Source organism: Bombus huntii, chromosome 8 (genome assembly GCF_024542735.1).
Source record: "Bombus huntii isolate Logan2020A chromosome 8, iyBomHunt1.1, whole genome shotgun sequence".
Classification (NCBI taxonomy): domain Eukaryota; kingdom Metazoa; phylum Arthropoda; class Insecta; order Hymenoptera; family Apidae; genus Bombus; species Bombus huntii.
The window spans coordinates 4,454,018-4,471,883 of record NC_066245.1 but is presented as its reverse complement, the minus strand read 5'-3'; the positions used below and the strand labels follow the sequence as shown (position 1 = coordinate 4,471,883).

Sequence of the window (17,866 nt, the reverse complement as noted above, 5' to 3'; positions counted from 1 at the left end):
ATGATAGACAAGCAGGAGAATTGTAGGAGGATCATTTTCGCTGTAAGCTCCATGCGATCCTTTGGCCGCTACCAGAAGAAACGATAGCGTACGCAGGATCCTGTAATCCCGACATAATCCCGATTTAAGACCCACTAAAAACAGCGGGTGGCCCTAAGCACTCTGATCTTTGATCCAACAAGGAGGAGAGTAGCCAATGAAAAGAGAAAAAATAGAGAGAAAAGTATCCGCGTGCTCGCTTGGAAATCCGTATTGGCTCTCTCTCTCTCTCTCTCTCTCTCTCTCTCTCTTTCTCTGACCGTTTCCGAGAAAACATTTAGAGGAGGTTTACGAGCGATCCGTCAAAGAGGAAATCCATCACTCGCGGGAACGGGGAGAAGTCCGCCCATCGTCGGGACTCTCGTCGATGCGCGCGCTAGGACTTTATTTCGTTTTATGGAGGTAAACGTGGATGGGTGTTTATGGACAAGCTGAATTGACTCTGTCTGTCGTCGTCGAACGTCCACGCTCGGCTCGTACATTTGCTCGACAAGGTCGTAAACGCGATAAAACGACATTGGAGCGGCTAGCGCAGATACAAATAAAGGTAGAAACCGAGATGTCCCGGGGGCGGCGGGAACGAGACCGATCGATCGATAGACTCCTCGTTCCCTACGATCGGTTCCCGACGATACGCGCAACCGACGCGATCTGTTTCTTCGCAGGACTTTGCTCCTTATTGTCTAATTCTGTCTCGACTACTGAAACACGGTGCCGTAACGGTACCACGTCTCGACCGCTATGTTTGCGAATTCAATTCTCGGATCGGTGAATCCGAAAGCGAGGGTGTTCTTTCGCAACAGTTGAAGGAATTCAGTTTGCTCGGGATTTGAATAATAATCTTAGATCCTGCGGAAACCTCGGCATTTTTCCTGTTTGATCGGGTGAGCGAAAGTCGATTCTTTGATGGATCAGGGTGGAAAAGTGGATGATAAAGAGATTTATAAGGCGTCTTATGCTATCGATCAGGCGGTTGCAGAAGCGATATGAAACTTGTGGATCCTGGTTATCTTAGGAAGAATGTCGTAGTATAAAATAATTGTGACGTTATTTCTACTCAGCCAAACGATAGTTTGAAGCGATTTTCTTTAGTGACTGTTTTTCTAAAGATCGATATTAACACGCGAATCAACGTTCCGATGACGATTCATCGCGACGAACGATATACATCGATATATATCTGTGAGAAATAATCGTAAATTACCCATCGATTCGTAGATTCCAAAAATCTCTTAATTACTCGAGCGGATTTCAACGAGGCCTGAATTCCTTGAAGTTTTTCTTTCTGGCAAGGTTGTCTCGCGTCTCACAAAGCCGCGCGAGAGACCGCACGATGGCAGGACGGATCGTAAACCGTCCGAGAATGGATCTGCTCGAATAAAAGTAAAATAGCGTCGTACGAGAGAGGAGCTGCCTTTCGGCACAGAGTAGCGCGTCTCTCTCCTCCGGACTTTTATAGCCGTCCCTTTGGACCGGTCGAAGATCGATTCTCGGTAGAGGTGCAACCCGTATGAATTTTAATATTTATTACGTAATAAAGCCTCCGAGAGACTGTTGCCCGTTTCGTCGGCCGTTTCGTTCAGCCTTTAATTCCCGCTCCAAGGCATTAACGCGACCACGAAACCTTGATCGTCGTTTCTTTCATCGTGCTCTGTCGCCTTGACTCTCGTCTCTGTAGAATTCGATCAAAACCTCTCGATCTAAAGCTCTGTTGTTCGTTACCAAGCTTGTGATAATATAGGCTATCAGAGATCGGATGAGGGAGCTTCTCCAAAGCTCGTAAAGAAGACTGTTATCATTGGACGAAACTGAAAACTGTGCAATACTAAAAAAGAATTGGAAAAAAGTAATGGAAACCGCTACAAGATGTATTCATATTCATCGCGTACTCAATTTTAATGCACTGTTTGTCAATGTTTGAACGAACGATTAGAAGAAAAGTACAAAGTTTCCCATTAATTTATATCGAGACGCACGATGCTAAAACGTGCGAATATTTAGGAACGATATCTAACGTACATATAGCCGAAGTTGAGCATTCTTGCTCGTACAAGAAGGAACGAATAAACCAGCTTCTACCGTACTTGATTGGTACAATGTCCGAGGGAAGAATAGAAGGAAACTATTTTCGCGAGAACGTAGCTTACGTTGTTGCGAGGTGAAGTCAACGTTGGAGCTAGCCGCAGTGTGCCGTGACGACGCGCAGTTATCGAGTAACGGCTAACGAACGTGCTCCCGGCACCAAATACCGAATAATAAGAAAAAGGCGAAAAAAGCCTGGGGGAGAAGAGAAAAGAATCACGTCGCCTGGTGCGCGCCGCGGAATGGAAATGCAACGGTGGGTCGTTCGTTAACGTATGAACGTGCGCTGTCGCGGACACGAGTCGATACGAGCCGTACTAGTTCCTAAATAACGCGAAACCTAACTACCCTGCATCACGGGAACTTTAAACAGACTTTCAATGACGTTTCCTAGAGAAAGGCAATCCTCACGTGATTCAAATGTAATATGGTTACCCCGATTGGCGTCAGTGACATGCATCTTATCCTTAGGTTTCGTTTCTTCGTGTGTAATTCGATATTTCAGATACATGGAAGCTAAACTAATTACAAATAATCTTATAACGTGCACCATATTCTATCGAGGGTGTATCGTTCGAAAGCTACATATTAATTTAACAAACTAAATAAATTAACGCGGATACAAATTCCGCTGTTCTTCTTGTAACGTTTCGATTTAAAACAATTATAGAAATAAAGTGATATATAACAATGATAGCGAAAATTGGATAGAAATACACAGAAATGTTCAATTTTATTCATCGTCATCTTCGTTGACGTAAAACAATGCCGTCGTATTCTTCGATAGCAACGAAGTCTTCCTTGTTCATCGCTACTTTTTCCCGATAAATCTTTGTTCTTCATTCGTTTCCTCCAACGTTTTGCGCTAAGCAAGACTCTCCTCAATCCTCGCGGTAAATTCTATCGATACTATCGTCCAAATGAACACGAGTCAACGGTTGACTGGCAGCTAGGCATTGGAAAATACGTGTAAATCGATGAAACAGGAGAAGACCATCTATTACTTGTCGAACAACGTCGCCCAATTTCCACGCGCACTCTTAAGAAAAATATTTTATTACAGCCATGCGCTGAATTCACCTTAGAAGTTATATCCGCTAATAACGAATATAACGTAGAAACGAGTACTAACCGAATTCCAACTCCAATCTTGGCGTAAGAACAGGCGCCATTCAGGCACGCAACTTCTATGTATAGAACGTGTGCCAAAGAAAAGGGAAACGGTCGGCTCTTTTTCCTATTTCTTTGTTGAAACGCTGAGCGCGGTAATCCGCGAACGAGTACAAAGTATCGGCCGATGAAAAGAGCGAACATGCGGCCTATGTGAGACCTATGCGAGACTGCGTTGTGTACGCAGACGGCACGCACGCCGTGCTCCGTTCACAAGTGTGTAACGAAAAGTGTTCGTGCCGAACACGTGTTCCTTAGCGCTAATGCGTTACCCGCGCCGCGTAAAAAGGCATTTTTCTCGAGGCGGTCGTAACGCGACGCGCGACCCCGCCCGGTGCAATGCACTTCTGCAACCGAGAGTCACTCTCGCCTCTTTGCCCTCTTGGAGCATTGCCGCTCGGACTCTCGTTTCTGTTTCGCGTCTCGATGATAGATGGACGATCCTTGCAAGTCCAGGAGAAAGTTCGCGACGATGTCTTGCATCGTTCGAATGAATAGAAACGAAAGGAAAAGGTCGTTGCATATGGGATATCGAAATCGACGTGAACGAAGAAGACGTTCTTCCCAAGTGACGTCTACGACGTCCGAACAAGTTTCGAGTGAATGGAGTAATTAGCGGTGCATAGGGAACGAATTAAACGATCAAGTTCAGCGACTTCTGATCTTTTTCGTCCTATGGCACGTGTAAACTAGTTACCAAATGTTTTGCGATACATCGCGGAATATGTTATATTTCGTTCGAGACAGAGTTGTTCGTACCGGACGATTGTTGTTTTTGTCGTCACAAATAACCCGATTAACGGTCGGATATCGCGTGTTTGAAAAATCCTTCGCGAATGCAGACGGACGAGTTTATCGAGTTTTACCGCAGGCAATGGAATCGGTACGATAACCAATAAGCGTATACGTAGGTTGAAACGTTTCGTATTTAGAACTTTCGTAGAAATTTTGATAGAGATATATCTACAGAATGCGAAACAATGTACCTTTACTTTCATTTTACCGATTTCTGTTTTTTCATATTGCGACCATCCAAAAGAATTCCAAGGATTCGCTTGATATTTCTTTCGTCGCTATTTCTTCAACTTAGATCCGAATTCTATTTTCAAAGTTTAAATCGATTGATTTATAACAACTACTGCTTGATTGGTAAGCGATTAAAGTACGATATAGCAGATACGCGTCAAGTGCGAGAGGATTAAAATTCGAACAATTTCCTGCCGTCTTCGCTAGATCCTCGTAAATCCATAAAATAAAGCCACTGTACGTCACAGCTGGAAGAGAAGAATCGAAGAAGAAGAAAGAATGGTCGCGGTACCCGAGAGATATTGTATCGAGCAAGGCTTATCGGTGTTCGATGAAATTGAGCGGATATCATTAAGCGGGGCAGCTCTCGTGGGAGTGTTGGCGCGTAACCGGCCGGCCCGTGAAACATCGTGGACGAGGAAGACGCGGGGTGCGGAGGATACCGGGGCCCAGAGGAGTAAGATAATAACGTATTCGACAGAGAATGGCATTGCTCTCGCGCGGTCGTCCGCCGCAGTATGAATTACATCGGCGATTGAAACTCGTTCGCGATGAAAAAAAAACCAACCGAGAGGAGTCCTCGGGCTGTCGGAGGTGCCGGGATTTGCATATTAAATGGCTTGAGATTTATAACGGTCGGCCCCGGAGAGGTGCTAGCAATACGCGCGATAAATAAGGAACCTTCCCTCGCGATAGACGCCACAACCACCGTCACCGATCTTCCTATCCTCCTTGTCTCGTTCTGTCCATTCGATTTCGTCCATGTTGGGAAACAATGTGATCGATTAACACGTCCAATGCTAAGGACTTGTTATCGACGATGTATGGGCCATTGGTAACAAAGGGCAATGGTAAAATTAACCGAAGTGTTTGAATCGAAGAAACAGTCGTACTCGTCGCGTTCAAAATAATACTTTTCGTGTAGTAAATTTATGAATATATCAGTTTGCTGCAGATTTTATACGCCTGTAGATTGTATAGAAAATCGTATTATCCGCCCGAAGTACGATTCACATAAAATGGAACATCGATTCGTGTTCTTTTGTTTCGCGTATCATTTATTTGGGACGGCGTTGCAAGATTCCCGATATTCTTCTCTGCGACAGTATAACAAATACGAAATTCCAGACGTGTCTTCGGTTATTACTATGTTCGCGAGAGGGAACAGATCGACGTCGATATATTCGCATTATTACACGCGTGTCAGACCTTACGCAACTTTATCGAAAGGGCAAAGTGGCCGCTTAAAACAAAGGAAACGAAAGTCTGTCAACGAGAATGGCGTTGAAATAAATCTACGATGTTTCAATAGATCTGTAAGGTGTCGTCGGTAGACACGAACCGGTTCCACGGATATCGTCCCGCGGGCCGAACTTATCGTCGTCAATTATGTTCCGCTTATGCGAATTTGTGTGTTCCGCTTCGGCTCGTCGGCGCGTTTGATATACGAACGAAACGGACACTTTGTTGCGAAACGAGCTCGTAATATCTATTAAGTACCTCGCTGAATTTAGAGGTCATTCGGAGATAAGTAGCTCGCGGAATGGTTGCTCGGTGTCCTTTCGTGGCCGCGACGATAAAGATGCTGGACTAAAACTCTCTATCGATGATTAACTTTACGATCGTTAATTAAGATAATCCCATCGTTATTGCCAGTAGTGGAAGACCGTGTCCCGGTTCTTCGTACTTTTGCTGCCCGGAGTTGCTTCAGCGGACAAATCAACGCACTGTTCGTGGTTGGAAAGCTGGTTGGTGGAAGGAATATACAGGTGTGATTGATTTATAGTGTAATAAAATGGTCTTCTATGGTCCAGTGCTATAAATAGAACACGTATATTTTCGGTACCAGTTAAAACGATAATATCTACAAATTGGTCATTTACAGTTAGCGCAGAAATCTTTGTACAAAGGGTGCAGCCAATTAAATCGAATCGAATTTATCTGGCGATGGATCGTTCGATACGATGCATATCGGAAGAGAATATCTCATACACACACCGTACATAACACACATAACATCTCATACCAAGTTTCCATCGTCTATCTTGATCCAGAGAGTATAGGGAAAATTCGAATTATTCATTTGCAATCTCTTTTCCTTATTTAATATCGTGGAAAAATTCTTAAAAAAGTTATAAACACGATGATTTATGTTACAGGATATTTGTAAACTTTGTCGAAGCCTAGAATTTTGCAAAGCGTAGAAGGTGAAAGAAGTGGAGATTTGATATCGAAGACGATCATTTTTATACGCCTAGATTAGTAACACAATAACATAGCCGATTTATTTGAATAAAAGCAATCCTTTCTAGAACATACCGAGACTTTCATAAATAACCATCCATACATGTACGTACGTACATAAATCGGAATTTTACTATCCAACTTTCCACCCACGTATAGCGCGATACGATCTTGAAACTGTCAGCTTTCGGTCAATCGTACTTACATCACACCAGGGGCATTCACGGTTTAATAAATTTTACAGTTCGGCAAATTAACAGGTTTCGTTCGATTCGAGACGATTCACGGTAATCAATTTGATTGGCGTCGCGCGCGAACTACGAGATGGGTTTGCGTGGCTGAAAGGGTAAGTCGATAACAAACACGAATCGTCGATGGCTCGACTAATGTAGCGGGATGTGATGAATGGTCTTTTATATCTACAGACGTGGCCGAGGTGTTATGAATCGCGTTAACGTCGAATCATTGTTCGCGTCGGCACAATAACGGGCCCCGCAGGGGGTGGTTCCCCCTGGTCTTTTCGCTTGGGCTTCTTCCCCCTGATACGCTCCTTTATATTCCCTGGTCGCTGTTCGTCGTACCCCTTTTTTCGAACCACGATTTTAATCGACCTCGTAAAGATCGCATCATCGGACTATCAATCGGCGGTGATTGGAAATTTATACTAGCAACGATGCACACTTCTGTCTGTGTGATATATAATTTCTGAAATACGATCGACCCTGCCCTCTCCCTCGTATTTCTTCCCATCCCTCTCTACACGCTCTTTGTTGTACGTTTAATCGCTCCACCACTCTCGTGAACATCGGTGCACGAGAACCTGTTTAATTGATTTTACCAGAAGGAACGACGATGCAGATCCGATCTATTCCAAATATTTCACGAGGACAGACGCGATAATATTATCGTTCGAAAGGGAGAAAACAGAAGACGCTTGGTGCTTTGCGCGAATGGTTGTTGACGGTCGGGTCACTAAGTTTAAAATTAGAAGCTCGTGTGTTTCCGGTCTTTCAACTGGTACTTAACTCTTCCATTCGTCATGTCAACGGGTTTCTTATTATCAGAAAATCAGAGACACCTACGGTCTTTTGTTCTTTAAATTCTATCGCGTGGCGGTTATTCATAGAAGAATTAACGTACGGAAAGGTTATTTTCATATACAAAGGTAGTACAAATGGACCAGTTAAATCTAAAACGACAACGTTTCCGAATAATTCGATCTTTCGATTCGTAAAGAAAGATGCCAGACGAACTATCATCCGTGTACGAAGATTTATGTCTCTTCTTTGGAATACGGATCCTTTTTTAAAACCCCTGGTTAATTTGCAATTTGCTTAAGGAACGTTAGATCTAGAAACTAAGCATATTATTCGAATGTAAATTCTAGAGACTTTCTCTCGTTTCATCATATCTGTATGGAATTTTAATTGAATTTTACGCAGCCTCCCTGTAAAAATTCTCCCGTTTCGGTTGTCGACAGTTCAAACGATCAAAGAATCTACCTTCACGGAACATATGCTTAATATGAAAAATCTAGTTGTTTGTCCAGTACGCGTTACGGTAGACCACAGGGAAAAATGTATGCTATCACGCGCACTATACGTAGTGCTTAATGGATTAAATTACCGCCAAAAGAAAATTGAAATTTTGTCTACGACGGAATCAACTGGATTTATTTCTCTAGAGCGGACAAAGGACAAAGACTTTGCAGTTCCGTTGTTTCGACGAGCTTAGAAGCTAATTTCGTCCCGCCTAACGGAGGCAGATGCAACGTATTATCGAACCTTTTAACCACGTGGACGTTTACGAGGCGTTCGGATGCGGCTAGGCGCGAAGTCTGCCGAGAATCCACGTGTGCAGGAAACGAGATGCGGGTCGCACGTGTGCTTCGTTTCTTTAACCGACGTTCGCGTATATACCGTGAATAACGTCTGGTAATTTCCGCGGTGACAAAATTCATCCTTTTCCCAGACACAATTTCCTCCAAATTTCCCGGTAAGCCTTATCGCGTGTACTTTCTAATTTATCTAATAGTTCGTGGCTGCTCTTATCGCTGTTTAACTCCGTGTTTAACACATTCGCTGCTACTGACGCATATGTTGCATCCATTCAATTATCTTAGTTATTATTAGATCCTAATTGCAGGCGATATTATTGACGTAGCTGTCGCGTCTTTAAGTTTGCACGATGACAAGATTTGAGAATAACAATAATAATACGGCGACAAGTGTGTTAAAATAAATACGTATTGCGATTTCAAATAAACGGTTCTCTGATGAAAACTATATAAATAATACGCAACGATAGCTATATTTTAATCGTGGTAAACGTGTTAATTCTTGGACATCGGACTTTCTAGCGACGTCGAAGCTGGGTCAGAATGACTCAGAATATAAATAATACGTCGCCGTTCATAAATATTAGGATACTTACGAGAAACTATGTAAACTGCCAACCTTATTTAAGATTATAAAGAATCATTTTAATTCGTTTAAATATTGTTCGATAAGCTTTAACTTAGATAACTTCAACATTCTTGCTCGTGTATCACACGTATGTATATAAACTGTTGCAAGTAGTTGCAACGAATTTTCGCTGCGTACATTGTATTGCAATTGTATAAAGTTAAAATTCTGGTCGATTCGTTATTCCTTCGATAATCCAAGTTAGTTATCACGTTTCGTATAAAAGCATTCGTTGTTCTAATGTTCGTAAACGGTAGTGTACACACGATATATACAACGACGAGCGTGTTAATAAAAGTACGCAAAAACTCAAATTGATGCATTCAAACGCTCTTGACAATTTTATTGATATTGTTATTTCTTTATACGTTTCCAATATTTATATTTCAATTGTATATAATAATTTTTTATATATTCCAATAATATAACGATACTCCAATTTTTATCCAAAACGCGATATACAAATAATCTTGATAACCTTGAAAATGTTCTATTTCCCAGCATAATAAATTACCTTAACAATAAACTGTACATACGTGTTTAAAACGAGGTATGAAAATAAAATGTTGCTACTTATATGCTCATCGCTATATGTCTCGTTCCACTGACATTTTCGATGTTGTCTGTTTTCAAACAATTGTCTATATAGCAATACGATTGTTTATACGATGTCTAATAAAAACCGAATCCAAGATACACACTCTACTGTTGAAATAGCATCGAGTGACGTTAACACTTAGCCAACTTAAAGGGGAGATCTCCCTTTTTGACTTTGGAAACGCGTTTTTCTTTTTTTTTTTTTTTGTTGTTATCAGTTATTGTTTACCCGGGATTGTCTCCAATTAATTGTGCCACTTTTTCTGCTTTTATAAAGTACGGTATATAATAAAACACACCAATGTAGTGGTGTTAAAATTAATTAAAAAGTTACACTATCAGATATAACTAAATAAAGTTATAATCAGAAGATATCAGAATATAAAAGAATATTGAAATGCATTATGAATTTTTAATTTCACCTTCGAGTCGTGTTATCTATCTTTAGTCATCTTTAATGATTTTAATTTTACCTATATTTTTCTATACCTTTAATATACACTTCTGAATCGATATTTTGTATAAACAATATGTAAAATCGCTAAACAAAATCATCACTGCAAAATATAATTGATCACTTAAATAATTTTTAGACTTCTTTGTTTTTTAAGTTATGAACATTAGTCTTCGATACTTGGAAAAATGCGCGGTGGACAGCGTGTAGCTCGCTGTGGGGCACGCGGTTGGCTAAGTGTTAACATAGGAAGCATCTCCTCTGGACTTTATCAATGTAAAGACGTACAAAAAAAAACTTCAGAAACGTAGTACATTTGCAATGACCAAGGTTTGATGTCCAAGGATTGACCCATTCACTGCCGACTACGAGATATCTCGTACTTTACGCTACAAATTTAGACTGATTGCAATTGGTCACGGAATAAGTTTGAGTTAGGAATTATTAGAAAAAATGAACGAAAATTTTATATAATGATATTCGTATAATAAAATATAGATATTATAAAAATTCCATGATTTCTCCAAAATAAAATCTTGGCGCCCATACCGAGACGCTTTAAATTTGTCTGCCAGTGAATAGGTTAATTACACAGGATGAGATGTGGGTGAAAAATGATCTCCGACGTATCTATCGAGTATCGAGACACGTACATAGGTTAAGGAGCGCGACGATAGAGGACAATAACGTGGAAAGTTCGTTGCGCTCAGATGAGATCGTATGGCACGATCGTGACGCAAGCTTGAAGCTCGAGCGCGAGCGCGCGGAATGTTCACCGAATTCTAAATACCTTGGCACGGTTTCTGAAGTTCGCGCGACGATGCAAATAATGTCGCGCGACAATGCAGCGACTGTCGACAGGTGCGCGGGTTAAATATAGCCAGGTAGATATCATTTTCACTCGGACGAAACATTTTCAACTAATTTTTCACCAACATACCACTTCGTTTCGATTCATGCTTTCCATTCAGTTCTCGCAGGAATCCATCAACACGTTCATTACAAATACAGATGACTTTCACACGGATCGTGCGTTATTTCGAAATAAAATGATCGATAGAAAAGATAATTAATCTTATACCATTACACGATATGTGCACGATATGTATCGATATACAGGATGTTTTAAAAAGTTGAGGTTAAATTTTAGGAATACGTATTTATTAAGACAAGCGAGAAAATTCTTAATAAACGTGACTTCAAATATCATCAGTTTCCGAGCTGTAAGATATTTTCAACTATAGTCTGTAATAGCACGATCCAACAGATTCGCAACGGTAATGTGTTTGTTCAGTGCCATACATCACTGGCTAAGAGAGACTAAAATATTGATAGGTAATTCCCAAGATCGCGAAAGATCCGGATCGATACGTATTTTTAACTTGCGATAAAGTAAAAAAGAAAAACAAAAGTTTGAGAGAATCTTGTCATAAGCTATCCAAAGAAATAACAAATCAAGAAACATTCGAGAAAATGTTCTTCCTATATAAATAGATATTTTCTGCTTCGCCGATGAACCCGTAACTTCGACGTTACGGCCGTTCGCGCCCGTTTCTATCGAGTCTCTCTTATGCGTGTTTTGATAAGCGCTATATACTGCTGAAGTTTCGTGCCAATTTTTTTTGTAACAGCTGCATATATTTTTATACGGCGACCAGAGGCGATCGCGTTCAACATGTCAAAATGGAAAAATTGTGAAAAATGAAGCGAAAACGGAGTAACAGCGAGACGTTGGTTTAAAAGGAACAGGCGATTCAACGCGTAGGTGGTCTAAGGTTAAATCCGGAGATTCGTTTCGGGATTCGGAGGCGTCCCCTTGTTGGACGTGCACGCGGGATTATGAGAGGATCGTAGGCTCGCACGGAACGCGACCGCTTGCCAAGAGATCGCAATACGTCTTCGCCTCTGCGATGGAGACAAATGCGAGGACTGATGGTTTCGTCCGTGCGGACGAAAAGTCGAGCTGCGCGCGAACATTCTCGTCGATCCGGAGACGAATCGGCCTTGAACGTCGATCGGAACGATAAATATTTGCAAAATTAATTACCGCGGGACCGATTCGCGAATCAGATGATAATGAAGAGAACCACGCGATCTGACGGAGGGACGCGTTTAACGAACACGGCGCCATTTCGCGGTTTGCCTCGAACCGCGATACATTTTATCATTTGCTTTTTTCGATTTGTCTGTCTCTCGTCTGTGCACGTCAGCACTACGTATACGTACGTATATAAGTACGTGTTTACATAGTAACGATATCTACGACAACAAGTTGCAAGAAAGTACTTACCGCGTTTCTGCATGTAGCTGAAGAGGTCATCCAGAAACTCCTTTCTTTTTGGATCATCGTTAATCTCATAGAGCTGAAACAATGAAAGTAGAAAACGGTGAACATATTAGCATAGCGATATTTCGTCGAGTATTTTACTTTTCTCGAACTGGCTACAAAACCATAAAGAAAAGACGATCCACACGATGAAAAATTGGCCGGGTCAAAATCGTAGTGACGTAAGTCTCGGTTCGCTTTTCATAAAACGATATAGTAGCGTATTATTATAAAAAATACGTTGTGTCACTTGAAAAACGCATCATGACAGAGAGAGAGAGAGAGAGAGAGAGAGAGAGAGAGAGAGAGAGAGAGTAAAGTATTGTAATAACGTGATTAAATGCGAAACACCGAATGCACGATAGCTGCAAGAATTGAAACACTTTTTTATTTTTAATGTTCGCGACCGTGCCTTACGTCGCTATAATTTTTCATCCATTAGTCGATCGTCACACGTTGTCGCGATACGCGGGTTTCTCGATGCACGTATCCTCCCTGTTCCACGACGAATAAAATGTTATTCGAGCCGGGTTAATAAAAACAGGAGTGAAACAAGTGTGCTCATAGCGACAGGCAGATTAGTTAGCTCCGATTATTAATGATTCCGTTTAACCTGCCTCATAACCCGAAACCCCCTCGACCGAGGCAAAGCCAAATTCCCTTCGGGCTAGCGGGCCCGTATTATCATATTTGTTATGTACGATGTGCTATATCTAATCCGGGACCCTCTAATTGCTTTTATAATACGAGCTATCTCCCACCCAACTTCGTCTCTCGCGCCCTTTTTTGCCTGCGTTTTCCTTTGTCCCCTTAAGCACCGTTTCCATTACCGTTTCATTTTCTCCACTGGCTATCAACTCCGGTGAACAACTATTGGAAGTAATTGCCGTTTGCATGGCTCTAACTTCCCTTGATTCTCCGTGTTCTCGATCGGTCAAACCGTTTCAAACAATCTCCGTACTCCTTTATCTCTTTCAAGCGACAGCTGCACAAGTGTCACTGGTCGAGGATAAACCGCGCGAAACGCGACGGTCCAACGATTTCCGCTTTTAGAAATTACGTAGCATGCGTTTCGTTCTATCGTCCCAGAAAGAGAGAGAGAGAGAAAGAGAGAGAAAGAGAGAGAGAGAGAGACTAAGACAAACGATCGCTTAATAGAAGCAACGGCTAGGAACACGAGTCGAATGTTACCTTGGATCATCGTCCGGATAACACGTGCTTCCGACACGCGAATTTATGAACTGACCCAATATTTAAGTCGTTGTTGCTGTTGGCACGGGCGGTAATAGTTCTTTAAACGAATTTCCTATCCCTGTTCGCTCGTAGATTTGCCCGGAAGATAAATTCTATTGAACAAAACGTGAGCCGCATCTCACGATCTCACGAATAATAATTTTAAAACGCGTGATAATCAATATACGCGGCATCATCGTTTGTTACGTCTAGTTCTCTCGTTTGGTACACATCGTATTACATGGTTTCCGAGAGACGAAAACGTATCAATCAGATTTATAACTCGCAGATTATACGAGATGAAAAGATCGTGACAAGTACATTTCCGTTGATTTTCAAATTTCTATGTCGCTTGGTGGCTGAGCCTGGCAGATACAAATCTTCTTGAGAATAGATGATACGTTTGCAAAACTTTTTACACCTGGCATTTTTGAAATGTTCAATAGGACGAAAGAATGCACGTTTAATCTCGCTGTGAAATAAGACTACGGTTCTAACAACGTGGAATTGATCGTTGAATTTTTATCACGCTTTCTCTCCGCAATCGTGATTTGTAATTGAGAAATTTGAGAATTATTTAACAATTGACGAGACAACACGGTCGAACTAAATGTGTTACGCATCGTTTGTAATTCTTCGTAATCTTTTAAAAACGTGAAATCGTGGATATAAATGTACAAGAAATACTCCGTCGATGGTTCAAAGGTGACAAAATTATTTATAACTCTGCGCATTTTGAATCGATGTTTTTCAATGATTGTTACATCACGCTTGGCTATTTGTGCGCAATCAGTTGCAATTAATAAGTACTTCCTTGAAACCATTAAAATACAGAAAATATTAACTGAGATCTCGCCAGAATTTTTTGCCGTGGCAGAGTCCAATCGATGTGCAGATACGACACGGATACAAGGATCTATACATTATTATTCGATACAAAAGATTATTGATTATCGTGCTGACTTTCAATATCGCATTAGTTAATCGTTTTCTTCTTTTTCTTATTCAAAAAGATGATCCGCAACAGTAGGAACGTATACATTTAACGCGTGAATACAGCTGTTTCCGGTGCAGCGTCTATTATCCACTGTGTATGTATTATACGTTTGGCAAGGACAGGTGTCTTACAATTGGTAACGCCTACGATACCAAATCTATCTATTATCGCAAGATTTGCCCATAGACAAAGCGCGATATAGACGCGAAACAATTTACAAATACACCTACGTTCCTAACTATTAGTACGAATATAGAACTTTGGAAACAAGTGGGAAATTATTAGAATCTTCAAGAATTATTATCTCGTTTGAAATCTTATGTAAAGATAGGCAGAGATTAGACAAGATAAGTAGAGTCTTAAATAAATATTGAATTTTGTAATAAAAATCACGAAAATCAATAAAAATCATTTACGTAATAGATTAAATTCCTTCGTGTTCGTATCTGGTACGATCATTGTTTCAACCAATTCTGATACGCGTATCTTTTCTATTATATTCGTTCCGTTTTTAATCCGAAACTTCGATTCTAATTCTAGATAGCAAATTGTCTGAATTTGCGTCTAATTTATGTAAAACTTTTGCCACGAGGATAGTCAATGAGGTAATTCGTCGTGTCAGTCTTGAAACACTTGTCAATAGCTGTTGCAAATCTTTGGACTCTTAATTTGCATGAACGAAAAAACAATAATTAATTCCTTGATCGTATATCGCAGCTATTTATCGCAGCCTACGCGAAACCAGAAGATGTTCTTACACTTATCCATGTGTATCGCGATTAAAAGTTTGGTGCGCTCTTTGCTCTTCAGAGTAAAGTAGCTTTCGTTTCTATATACGATTAATTAGTTCCAATGCCGTGAAACGCCGTTCTTACGAATAAGACATGTGTTCACCGATGAAGCTTCAAGTTCTAACATACTGGAAACTCGCCAACAGCGCTGTACGTTATCGTGGATTCATAGAGGAAGATCGAAGAACGAAAATTAGACACGCGTTCGTTCTCCGAAATGGCCGGCGTATCGCGGCCCACTTATTCATACATTCCATCGTGTGTTCATGGCAACGCCCTAGCTCGATCTCCACCTCGTCCACCCTTGCAACAGCGTTGAAACGAACGGCTGGACAAACGAACGGATGGACGGACGGCATTTCTCAAGGGCCATTTTGTACCACTTTCTCGTGTTTTTTCTTTGGCTACACGAGCGATGAGCTCGTTAGGGGCAGCCGGAGGGAGAGGACGGGGTAAAAGGTCGGAGAAAGAGGAACGAACCGACCGAGGCCAGGGAGCAACGGAGAGAAAACAGAGTCCGAGGGTTCAACCAGCGTATATTGATTGATCTACAGTTAAGCGGACTGACGGCAGCCACGTGAAGATCGGGTAGAACGGCTCTCGTCTTTCTCTCGCTCTTGCTTTTACAATTTCGCGTCTCTTCCTTCTTCCACGTATCTTTTCCCCTATCCTTCACTACCGTAAAATAAAGAGAGGCGAACGGAATTTGCTCTCGATGATGCATGCTTCGCGGCCCCGCCCTCTCCTTCTCATCGACTGACGGCCGGTGAATAATAATTCCTGATACAGCCGACGTTGATCGGGTTACTTTCGTCCCTGCGAGCAGAGGAGGGACGCAACCCGCTCAGATGATCGATGTACACGCCGCTGCTAGCGCCACGTCCTACGGGATGATCCTTCGCATCGACCACGCGATACGGTTGCGCTTTTATCGTCCGGACGATTAACTATCGTTAGCATCCCATCGTCGCGTCGTTCAGTCGTTCTGCCATGGGGACAGTCGATCGATTTATCACCTGCATCGATCTATCGATCGCGATGCAAACACATTCGCACGATTGATACGTCTCGTAACCCGCCTTCCGGGTTCTCATAAACTTTCTTTCTGTGTAAGCGTTCTCTGATACTAGGAACACACATTTCAAAGGACAACATCGCTTTCCAATAATTTCAGTAAATCAGAAGTAAATATATAGTAAATTATATTATTCGCGCTGTATCATTTCGCAGGGGACGATAAAAGTATTTAAACGGTCGATTATCCACTGTATCGATAAATCTCAATATTTAATACTTAGATAACGCTTTTACGTTATATCCTCAATGTGACTATTCATACCGTATACTAATCTTTTATTAAATTAAATATATATTTGCGATAAATATACGTTTCTGATACGATCTGAAATTTGACCGATATAACAGCGACAGCCGTGTCTCGTTACAGTGGCAATGAAATTTCAAAATAGCTCACACAACGCATACAAATAAAAGTTTCCTGCGACAAGTGTTTAAATACTTTCGTAGTCGGTGTATTTGACTGCTGTGATATTCGTTATAACACCCGTCCGCGGTAACTATGTATAGCCTAAGGAAACACGAACTCGCGATCTTCATCGAGCGACCGGGTTTACGAGCGCGAACACGATCCGGAAGAGAGGTCACCGTAAAATTCGCCGAACAAGTGAAAAGCGAATCGCGAGAGACGAGAGCGCCGTTTCAACGCCACACGTCGTTACTTTTACGACGAGTAATTATCGATGCGCGGCTCTTTCTACCATCTCCAAGATTCAGATATCTTGCTCTTCCGGCTGATAAGGAACAACGATAACGGTAGAACGTACCGTTGCCAACGTTTCTCTAGGAAACGTGTTTGCACGGTGTCTTTGACAGATTGCAATCGTCTTTCACGGAGTTGTTGGAAACGTATAAAAGAAGACTAGCGAGGAAAGATTGCATCGACGAAAGGATGAGATTCGAAAGTGCTTACGCGGTTGACAAGAGGAAATTCTAGCAGCCAGCTACGTTCGCTTGACTATGTAATTAGATGCTTAGTCTCCTGGTTTTCGCACCGACACCCGTACACCTATTCGCTGTGCCCCCGCGAACACGGGGTCAACTTCCGGTCGTAAAAGCTTTTATAAGGGTGCGTCTCGAGCGAAACGGAAACGGGTGCAGCCTTAAATAATGCGTTCGTGGTCTGTTGTCGAGGTCAAGACGGAGTCGATGCGCTTCTTAGAATGCTTTATCTACGCTTGGACTTCGTTTTCATCTATTTTGTTCCGCGTCCAGTCGTTCTACTTTGTAACAAACACTTGGCCGATGTTCCTTAAGCTGTGTCTCCGCCGAAACAACAACGACCAACTTTTTCTTCGTATTCCACGTTTCTTCAAAACGTCGATATCTGTTATCCCGTATTCCTCCGTGTTTCTATCATTGTTA

General features: G+C 41.7%; 1 protein-coding gene across 3 annotated transcripts in view; it reads right to left on the bottom strand.

Annotated features, from left to right (window-relative positions):
* Positions 1-17,866, bottom strand: part of LOC126869058 (protein dead ringer) — a 139,149-nt gene that overhangs the window by 34,194 nt on the left and 87,089 nt on the right. For all 3 annotated transcript variants that reach the window (XM_050625190.1, XM_050625191.1, XM_050625192.1), the window contains one exon: positions 12,368-12,440. In XM_050625190.1, coding sequence (XP_050481147.1) covers positions 12,368-12,440 — 73 coding nt within the window. The remainder of the gene's footprint in view (positions 1-12,367; positions 12,441-17,866) is intronic.